This window comes from Helianthus annuus, chromosome 11, assembly GCF_002127325.2.
Source record: "Helianthus annuus cultivar XRQ/B chromosome 11, HanXRQr2.0-SUNRISE, whole genome shotgun sequence".
NCBI lineage: Eukaryota > Viridiplantae > Streptophyta > Magnoliopsida > Asterales > Asteraceae > Helianthus > Helianthus annuus.
Window position 1 is genome coordinate 23,386,620 of NC_035443.2, and position 11,715 is coordinate 23,398,334.

Consider the following 11,715-nt stretch of genomic DNA (forward strand, 5'->3'; position numbering starts at 1 on the left):
TTTTACGTGGTCGGGGTGTGATAGTTTCGGTTGTGAATAGTAAATAACATGTCGTTTAGTCGGGGATGATTTTGGTTTTGGTTCATCGACGGTTTGGGATTAGAATTTGTGAGCAGGGGCGAAGGATCATGGGTGCTCGGGGGTGCACCCGCCCACCCCAATGTTTCGGTTAGAAGTGTATACGGTTCGATTTTTCGTCCGAAAATTTTAAAATTATATAGGATCGCCACCCCGATTATTTTTCCTAAATGATGGGTAATTTGGTAAATATATTTTAACTCTATTTTTATTTGTTTAACCCTAGATTACCCACCATACAATAAACTTAATACCCAAATTATAACTATCAAATATAATAATCTTATATTCTTATTCAGTTATTCAGCCGACATATGTTCTGCCTTCTACCACCGTGCCGTCTGCGATTGTACTCTGACACACATAGCCAAAGACTTTTGGGGCCAAGGTAGTTTTGCAATCCTTATCCATATTTTCTTTTTCAATTCATTCCTAATTCTGTAATTCACAATTTGTTAACAATTCTTTATTTTTTTTATTGTTATTATGAATGCATTGAGTAACAATTAGGAATCATTAATGTTTATCTTTATTCATGAATTAGAATCATATTTACATAAATGATAGATCTAAAATACTTAATAGATAAAAAGGATTTGATACCTTGATGATGAATTAATTAATGTATTATTAGTACTTTTTGTTAGGAATTCATGGGAAAGACGAAAACTATTCATTCTTTTTTCAAAAGAAAGGATGATGAACAAGAGAGTAAACGTCAAAAAACTTCAACTAGTGAGCCTGAAGAGCATGAAGCGCCACCACCACCACAATCAAACACAATTCCAAACGAAGCTCCACCACCACAATCAAACTCAAATGAAGCTCCACAACCACAATCCGACACTAATGAAGTGGATGTTAATCTTATAGAAAGAGATCCCGGTAAACGAAAACCAATGTGGGAGCATCCGGTTAATTTAAGAGAACAAGTAAGGCGTGCTTATCTTTCTTTTGGACCTTACCAAATAGAACTTGCAGAATATAAAGTTAATGGTACAAAGAAGCAAGCTCGTAGGTTCCGATATCCTTGGTTCAAACTTTACCCTAATTGGTTAGAGTATTCTCCAACAACACATTCGGCTTATTGCTTTCTATGTTATCTTTTTTGTGACAAACCAAATATGAGCCATGGTCATGATACATTTACAGTTAAAGGGTTTGATAATTGGAATAAAGTTTGTGGGAAACAATGTGCATTCATGAAGCACATTAAAACTTCAAATCATAGAGACGCCCTTTTATTCAGTCAAAACTTATTGAACCAAGAAGCACACGTTGATAATTCCATATCGAAGCCAAATAAGGAGATAATTATGAAGAACCGTTTACGATTAAAGACTACTGTTGATGTAGTTCGTTGGTTGACATACCAAGCCTGTGCTTTACGAGGACATGATGAATCTGCTAGTTCTAAAAATCGAGGTAATTTTCTGGAATTGCTAACACTTCTTGCTTCTTATAATGATGAAGTTTCAAAGGTTATACTAGAGAATGCTCCTTATAATGCAAAGTATACTTCTGGAGATATTCAAAAAGAAATTCTTAGTATTATTGCAAATAAAATTCGAAAGCATATTCGTAGTGAAGTGGGGGATTCGGCCTTTTGTGTCATGGTTGATGAGTCACGAGATGAGTCAAAGAAAGAACAAATGGCCATAGTTGTGAGATTTGTTGATGAAGAAGGGATGATACAAGAAAGGTTCTTGGATTTGGTTCATGTTAGGGATACTTTATCAGCAACCCTAAAAACAAGTTTGTGGAAACAACTTTTGCATTATCAATTTGATGTTAGTAAAATTCGTGGGCAAGGTTATGACGGTGCTAGCAATATGAGAGGGAAATGGAACGGATTACAAGCACTTGTTCTTGAAGAATGTCCTTATGCGTATTACGTTCATTGCTTTGCTCACAGGTTAGTTACTTGGTTATTTTTTTCTTTCATTATTCAGTTTGACTAAAATACTTTTATGCTTATTACGGTTTTGCTTTTTGCTAACAGGTTACAACTTGCCTTGGTTTGTGCTTCAAGGGAAGTTATTCCAGTACACCAATTCTTTACATACTTAGTTGACATAGTTAATGTGGTTTGTGCTTCTAGTAAGCGGCATGATGAATTACAAAAGGCAAAGGCAAGTGATGTGCTGAAAATGGGTCAAATAAAACTAACTAAATTACCCTATTTCTAGACTCTCTAAGCTTTAAATTTATAAAACTAAGACTCGACCTAAACCCTAAAACACGCAACCGGCAAGTGAACCGATCGACGTAGTAAAGCTAAAGTAAGTCCGAGTGTCGAACCCACGAGACTCTACTGACTACGCTACGACTCTATCTAGACTCAAACTGACACGACAAACTAAATTGTTTATTAATTTGGGGGGTTTCTAAAAATTCCTAAATAAATAATAAAATAATACTAGAAAGCTAGACACGAACTAAAACGAAGGGTCTGATCAGTGAGAATGAAGACTACCTAGGCTAGACGCAGGCTAAACTCAGAATGGATTCCTAAATGATAATGATGTGGTGTGGAACCGGGATCTTCTAATGCTAAACCTATTAAGATACCACTAAGCCCCTCAAACACTCTCGAGGCGATTCTTGTGGCACTACCTAGGATGTTATGCTCACCGGTTTTCTAGATTTCTTGTCCGTCCTCTAGTTTCTTGAAAGTGCTTATGTAAGACGCTCTACTTTGCCGCGCGAACGTCTAAAGCAACTATGGGTTTAATCTTGGCTTAATAGACAATGGGTGGTTAATTCCTTATAACTACTCCGAGATCTATCAATATCCTCGAGCCTTTCCGCGACGAGTCTAGCAGCACACTTGATTTTAATTAATTACCGAATATTGTTCCTAAGGTTACTAGTGCACTTTTCACCCTAAAGAATTAATGACCTATTATGTGATATAGACACTCACCTAAGTCAAGAACCCTAATTCGACTCTATTCCGTGATAAAGACCGTCACCAAGAATCGAATGGAACAAATAAACAATAAATAAATAATCACAAGCACACATATGCACCAAGACAAACTATCATAGTGTTTACAATACAAGAAAAGTCCACACCCACATCAATAATCAAATAAAAATCCAAACTTTATTATGCCATAGTCATCGCCTAGGTAGTTTATGGGTTTAGCCGGAAAACATCATCAAAAACAAAGTCAAAAGCATTGTATCAACTGAATTCATTGGTAACAAAGTCTAAACAAACAAAGAACGAAAGAAAAAGGTATGTAGAACCCGAATCTTCACTCCCGAATGCTCAAAAACGCTATCCCAATGATTCCAAGCTTCCAAGATGCTTCAAGCACGTCCACAGCCTTCAATCAGCAGCCAATTCTTGCCCAAAGTTGCCCAAGTTCGTAGTTATTCGGCTGTGCACGCGTATATGTTGTTTTATAACCCAAAAACCCTAACTTGCCATGCAATCTGCGTATTTCTGCCGACACAGTCTCTTTAGGCGGCCCGCGTGAAGAAATGGCTTGAGCTAACGCGGGTCGCCTAGGGTTTACAATCCTGATTCGCTTTACAAATCTCTCGCGGCCCGCCTAAGATATCTGACTAAGTTCACGCGGGGCGCGAGAGGATGTTATTCCTCTATTTCTCCTTTAAGTCAATGCGGGGCGTGTGAAGTTGACTGTTTAGTCTATGCGGCCCGCCTGGGAGCTCCAGAACTGCAAATTTTCTTCGTTTCAGCTCCCGACTTCCTCGGTTTCCGTGCCAGCCTTCCGCCATTCCAGATTTCTGCTCGTTTTCGCTCCTTTTGGCTGTAAAGACCTGGAAACACAAATAAATCAATAGTATGTACATTCTAAACTAAACCGACACTAAAACTAACTAACTAACGACTAAAACCGACGCGAATACCGATGTATTTTTCAATACATCAAATATCCCCACACTTATCTTTTTTTCGTCCTCGAAAAAGAATAATGCAAACGGAATCATAGTCAAGATAGTCGATCGGGACAAAAGCTTAGATTATTTTATTAAATCGATACTCGTGTTAGCCGCGATTGCAAGTATAATGATCCTCTTAAACCCAACCCGGTTTCAAGCCCTTATCATGCAATTTAGGTTCAAGTTCGGTCAATCCACCTAGGGTCTCACGCTACGAATTGCAAGTCCACCTACTCCCCCCTCAAGCTTATAGGACAAAAGGAACCACCACTGGGTTATTTCCTAACCGCCTTATACCAAGATCAAGAGAGCTTAAAATCAAATCTATTTTTCCATTTTTTTTTCATTTTTACGAGCATAGACGTTGCTTTCCCTAATCCTAGAGGTATTCCGGCTGTAGAGTCGCTATCCCCAACCACAGATTACATAGGCCTCGGTACTTTTTATTTATTTTGCAAGGTCGATTTCACACATTCTAGCGGTATTCCGGCTGTAGAGTCGCTATCCCCAACCACAGATTACATAGAATGGCTACTTTCATTTAGTTTCTAGCTCGCTTATTTATTTATTTTTTTTTCAACGAGATAATGACCAAAAACTCTAACGATCTTAGCTTATAACGGCATCCCTTATACTATTATTGGCGGTTTCAATTTCCCCACTTTCCCTAGATGAGAACCCACTAGTAGACCGACAATTAGGTATAATTAATATCAAAGGAACCCGAAACCGAATCAAGCCTACCCACGCATCCCAAACTAGACACAAGCACGAATATTTTATCTCATATTATTATTATTTGAACCCGACCAAAAACCCGACTTTTCTATCATTTTCCGTTTTTATTTTGCAAATTTCTTATTTCAAAAGACATTTTTCTATTTTTTTAATTTTTTTTTTATTTTTTTTATTTTTTATTTTTTTTTTCGACTAAAGACTCACTAACTACAAGTTCCCATCCCCACACTTGAATGTTGCATTGTCCCTAATGCAAGGATGTAAACCTGACTCCTAAAACCTAAAAACAAAAATAAATAAATAAATATACAAGTATACAAGTGGAACGACTTAGCTGAATCATATGTGAGACTGTCAGTATGCCAGTCGATACCACACATGCCCTCCAATCCAAAACGCGCTCAGCAAACTGTACTAACTCGGACACGCGAACGGAAGCGGCATCAAAATCAACCTATCACTCAAAACATACTAAACCCAAAATAATATAAACATCGAAGTATCATCAACAAGTATCATCCAACCCAAAAAACCCGACCAACCAAATATATCATATCAATACAAACCGACTAACGAGGATTAAAAACAGCATAAAAAAAAATAAAACAAAAGATATAACTGCTGTAAGCACTGCTGCTCATCCTCATGCATCTCCTGCTCCACCCTGTTCTCCACCAGCAGGCTCCTCCTCTCCACCAGCGGGACCCCCCTGATGTGGCTGCAATACCGGTGGTAGCTGTATATGGAAGTAATCATACAAACCCTGAAAACCCAGCTGCATCTCACGCCTAACCTGCTCAACCTCCTGTCTAACCTCCTGTCTAACCTCCTCCACTCTATCATACAAACCCTCCAAAGTCAGCGGCACTGGCCGCGGCGGCCTGAAAGGATACTCCCGTGCTGGGAGCTGATGTCTCTGAAGTGGCACCTGGTACCGCTCCGGAATCGTGGTGGTCGCTGCCTCCTCGGCAGTCGGATCCGGAGACAGTGGTGCTGGCAGAATCTCTGTCCATGCTAGCGGCTCGATAAACGTGACAATCCTAGCTAGCTGTAAACTCCTCAACTCCACGAGAGATGGAGCGGGTCCCTCGGTCATCCTCTCCGCCGGAAACTCAGCAAACACACCCAAATTGGCTGCCAACATAGTGATATACGGCCCACCATACAATCTGGCCGTACCACCCCCTTCTTCGGCCTCGCTAAAGACCATGCCAAAATACTAGCTAGGTTGGCCGGCCGCCTCTCAACCATGCACATCAAGCAGAACAAACTGTGCTGGTTTACCTTGTCTCCCTCGTGCTTTCCTATCAAAGTAGAACATAAAATCTTGTGCACGAACCTGTAAACCGGATCTCTAATGTCTGACGCCACCAAATTGCTAGAATATGGTGAAATAGCAATGGTGTGCCAGAAACGTGCCAAATCCTCCTTCACGACACACGCCTCTGCCGGGTCTCTCAAAACCTGCCTCACTAAACCTCTAAACTCATCTGACCCAACCTCCTCAGCCGAATACAACCCTGTCGCCTCTGCAAACTGTATCAAACTCATATTGTAAACCTGTTTGCCCAACGCAAACGAAACCACATCCGGCTGATCGAACCCCCCTGGGTGCCTATAAATGAATGTGGAGTGAAACTCCATAGTCAGCTCCAAATACTGAGGCATCTCACAATCCATCACCCACCTAAACTTATCCCCTAGAAGCTCCTGAACTCTCTCGACCTGTCCCAACTTCCTAACCAAATCCCAGTCAATCCTTTTACTCTCTAACAACTTCACCTTCATAATTGCCTCGAATTTCATAAACTCATATGACCCCACCATAAAACGCAACAACGGGCTCTCAACCAGCCTCTCACCCTGCCCGTGTGGGGTCCCAGCATCCCTGTATCTAATCTCTCGAAGCACCGGAGTATCCGGCTGCTCCTGTGCAGCTGCCTGGGCACGAGTAGTGCGCCTCTTGCGCTTGACACCCGAAGATGATCCTTCACCTGACATCCTGTTCACAATAGATCAAATAAACATGCAAAACAGGTGAACCGTTAGTAATCACAAGCTATTTTTGGTATTTTTGAATTTTTTTTTTGATTTTTTTGGAATTTTTCTGTTTTTTTTATAATAAAATAATATTATAATAATGTACAATCGGATGACGGCCGTATAGCATTTCATTCGCGACCGTTGTTCGATATAAGTGCATATCACAAAAACAACCCGAAACTAGGCCAACCTCGCCCGAATGGAGATTGAGTACGGGCGACGCGGCCTAAGATCGAGCGATGCAATAGTACGTGCACGACACGACACTAACATGACGCAACTATGACTCGAAACACACTAACGGACCCTAAACGACGCAAAACGACGCACATAACCCTAAAAACGACACTTATGACTCATTTTACAAAAATTTACACTTTTACCCCCTCCCGGCACCTTGCTCGCCCTCGAGCAATCCTAAGTGCCGAGAAAACATCATACACCAAGTGCGGAAGCAACGGAAGCAATGCGCGCAAAGTTTGGTGAGAAATGGAATTTTTATGAAACGGCGCGAAAAGCCTCCCCACACTTGGAGGTTACCATATCCTAAAACGAACGTCCGCGTCCAAAGAACATTACCAATACATCCGCGGACAAAACCACCCCTCCTATATGTATCTATCACACCCCACGCGCACATCGCTCAAAGCAAGACATCAATCCCTCATATCAAACCAACCCGGGCCACCCGCACCCTTTCTACACTATGACACGACTGACTTGACTTGACTACGTGACCCAAAACAGACACGGACCGGACCCAAAACAAACACTAAGCCTATGATTTCAAAACAGCTAACGTGACTCGACTACGGACCGGACTGAGTAACCGGACTGTTCAGACATCAACTTAGGACCTGCAAACAATGACTCGACACATAACTGACCTGCACACTCGATACAACAGACACGACAAAACAGACTAGACCAGTACTTTCACAGGAAACACATACCTTTGGAGCTGTGATGGTGGTGATGGTTGCTTATGTGCAATCGGCTGCGGAGGTGGACAGTGGGTGTAATGGTGGTGATGCGGTGGAAAGCGGTGGTGGGTGATCGGTTGCAGGGGTGGTAGACGGGTGGTGGACGTGATGACTGTGGTGGCAGGCGGTGGTTAAACTGAACGGGGTGATGGTGGTGTTGTATGGCAGTGGTGGAGATGCACGAAAATGGTGGTAGTGGGGTGGTGAAACGGTGGTGAAGGGAGGTGGTTATGGTTTGTGAATCGCCGGAGGGGGTTGTTAAAGGGGTTAGGGTTTCAAATGACACCGATTTGGGGGTTTTGAAGGTGACACCGACTGCGACTGTTACGCGACCCGCATGAAGTGTGAAGCCAATATGAAGCGGGTCGCTTCAACTTTATTATTTTTTAAAACCTTTTAACAACCAAGCGACCCGCGTGAAAGGTAATGGTAAGTGAAAGCGGGTCGCGAGTGTTTGATTATTTTTCAACTCTTTTTAAGTCCAGGCGGGTCGCGTTAAATAAGGAAGAACCCTTACGCGGGTCGCATGGACAGCAAAAACCTGCTGTTTGGTTAACAGCAACAGCAAGTTTTAGCAAAAATTTAATTTCATTAATCCCCATTTTACCCCCTGCATTTATTTACGCGTTTTCAGCGTTAAACGTACCTGTGCAGCTGTTCGGTGATCGATCTCGGCTCCGTAAAGGCGATGAAACCTGCAAAAATACTCACGACACACACACGACGCAAAAACACACAAAACGACACAAATGACGCAAAAACGCACAAAAACTAAACTAAAGACACGACACGGACAACGACGCAATATACAAACTCTACACTTGAGTTTTCACTCAAGAACCTACGTGGCGGTGCTAGGCGGGTCCGAAAGAGGAACGGTTTCCTCTTCGGCGGTATCGATGGGACCTCCTATGTAGTGTTTCAACCTATGCCCGTTTACCTTCCACACATGCGAACTCTCCTCATCAAACAACTCGACGGTACCGTACGGGAAAACCTCCTTCACGACGTACGGCCCGGACCACCTCGACTTCAATTTCCCGGCGATCAATTTCAACCTCGAGTTGAACAATAGCACCCGATCGCCCACTTTAAACTCCTTCAACTTTCGCAACTTCCTATCATGCAACGCTTTCGACTTCTCCTTGATACTCCAAGAACGATCATACGCGGCATCACGAAGCGCCTCTAACTCATGGATTTGGAAAAATCGTCTCCTAGCGGCCTCGGTCAAATCTAAATTCACCGTTTTGAGCGCCCAAAGAGCCCGATGCTCTAACTCGACCGGTAAGTGGCACGCTTTCCCGTAGACGATCATAAACGGTGTCGTACCTAATGGCGTCTTGTAGGCGGTTCGGAAAGCCCACAACGCATCGTCCAACTTGTCGGACCAATCTTGCCTACTCTTTCCTACCGTCTTCTCTAAAATTCGCTTCACTCCCCGATTCGCGTTCTCCACTTGACCGCTCGTTTGTGGATGATACGCGGTGGACAAGCGGTGCGTAACTCCATATCTCTCCAACGCCTTCTCCATAACCGCATTGCAAAAATGCGTGCCGCGATCACTAATAATGGCTCTAGGCGTACCAAATCGCGTAAACAACTTCTTCAAGAACCTCACCACCACTCGTGCATCATTCGTAGGCGAAGCTTGAACTTCCACCCACTTCGAAACGTAGTCAATCGCAACGAGGATGTACCGATTTCCACTCGAAGATGGAAATGGTCCCATGAAATCGATGCCCCAAACGTCAAAGACTTCCAACACCTGAATGGGATTCTGGGGCATCTCATCCTTGGATGAGATGTTGCCGGTCCGCTGGCACCGGTCACACTTCCTCACAAACTCGGCCGCATCATCTACCACCGTCGGCCAATAGAAACCACAATCAAACACCTTCTGCGCAGTCACATGCGCACCATGGTGTCCTCCAGTCAATCCCTCGTGCACGTGCCTCAGGATCCCCGCACCTTCTTCTCTACTAACACACCTCCTCAAGACTCGATCACCGCCTATCCTGAAGAGATAGGGATCGTCCCAAATGTACTTCCTAGCGTCCCTCGTCAACTTGCGCTTCTCCTGCAAACTCAAACTCTACATCACAAACCCGTCAGCCAAATAATTGGCTATGTCGCTAAACCACGGGAGGTCTACGGCTCCTGCCGTGACAGCATCAATAGACTCGTGAGGGAATCTGTCTCCTATTGCCTCCTCACGAATCTCCTCACGCTTCGGATCCTCTAAGCGAGACAAGTGGTCCGCCGCCACATTTTCTGCCCCCTTCTTATCCTTAATTTCAATGTCGAACTCGGAAAGAAGCAGAATCCATCGTATAAGACGCGGCTTCGCGTCCTTCTTCTGAAACAAGTGACGCAGAGCAGAATGATCAGTGAACACGACGGTTTTCGAAAGAACGAGATATGATCGGAATTTATCGAATGCGAACACCACCGCCAACAACTCCTTCTCCGTGGTGGTGTAATTTTCCTGGGCATCATTCAGCGTTTTACTCGCGTAGTAAATCGGGTGAAAATGCTTCTCCCGTCTCTGCCCTAACACCGCACCAACTGCGTAGTCACTCGCATCGCACATCAGCTCGAATGGTAAGCTCCAATCAGGCGATACGAGGATCGGTGCACTCACTAATCTCTCCTTCAGAAACTCAAACGCTCGAAGGCACTCCTCGTCAAAGATGAAAGGAACGTCCTTCTCCAACAATCGCGTCATGGGGCGAGTGATTTTGGAAAAATCCCTAATGAAGCGCCTATAAAATCCCGCATGACCGAGAAAACTACGAACCGACTTGACACTAGTCGGAGGAGGAAGCTGGCTAATCGTATCTATCTTCGCTCTATCAACCTCAATACCTGCTCGCGAAATCTTGTGCCCTAGCACAATCCCTTCAGTCACCATGAAGTGACACTTCTCCCAGTTCAGAATCAACTTCGTCTCCACACATCTCTTCAGCATCCTCTCAAGATTCGTCAAACACTGATCGAAAGAACTACCATACACTGAGAAGTCGTCCATAAACACCTCCATCGAACTCTCGACCATATCCTGAAAGATTGCGATCATACAACGCTGGAATGTAGCAGGAGCGTTACATAATCCAAACGGCATGCGTCGGTACGCATATGTGCCATAAGGACATGTAAAAGTGGTTTTCTCCTGATCCTCTGGTGCAATAGGAATCTGGAAATAACCCGAAAACCCGTCGAGAAAGCAATAGAACTGCTGACCCGCGAGACGCTCAAGCATCTGATCAATGAATGGGAGCGGAAAATGATCTTTACGAGTGGCGTCATTTAACTTTCGATAGTCAATGCATACACGCCAACCCGTAACAGTACGAGACGGAATAAGCTCATTCTTCGAATTCAGAACAACCGTCATCCCCCCTTTCTTCGGGACAACCTGCGTAGGACTCACCCAAGCTGAATCAGAAATGGGATAGATCAACCCGGACGCTAACAACTTCATCACCTCCTTCTTCACTACCTCCTGCATATTCGGATTCAACCGACGCTGCGGCTGCACTACAAGCTTGAAAACGTCCTCCATCAGAATGCGATGCGTGCAAAAGGTAGGGCTGATGCCCTTGATATCGGATAACCTCCATGCAATCGCGTCACTGTGCTTTCTAAGCACCTCAATCAACCTCGACTTCTCCTCCTCTGTCAACTTCGAAGAAATAATGACAGGCATACCCGGCTTCTCTCCTAGAAACGCGTACTCAAGATGGGATGGAAGAACCTTAAGTTCTAAAGGCGGTGGAATCTCTACCGGAGTACTCTCATCACTAATCGCATCGAGCCCTAATGGCTCAGCACTAACCTCATCGCTCTCATCTAAACACTCCTCCTCTACCTCCTCTACCTCATCCTCAGAATGCTCGTCAACAACTCCCTCACCTACCAGATCGGCTCCACTAATGTACTCGAAGCACGTATCGAC

The 11,715-nt window shown here is 43.8% G+C and overlaps 1 protein-coding gene across 1 annotated transcript; it reads left to right on the forward strand.

Annotated features, from left to right (window-relative positions):
• Positions 1–731: 731 nt before the first annotated feature.
• Positions 732–4,938, forward strand: LOC110931694 (zinc finger MYM-type protein 1-like). The gene is made up of 3 exons (XM_022175078.1): positions 732–1,993; positions 2,081–2,210; positions 4,930–4,938. Exons 1-3 carry the CDS (start codon positions 732–734, stop codon positions 4,936–4,938), a joined length of 1,401 nt encoding a protein of 466 aa, XP_022030770.1.
• The last annotated feature ends 6,777 nt before the right edge of the window (positions 4,939–11,715 follow it).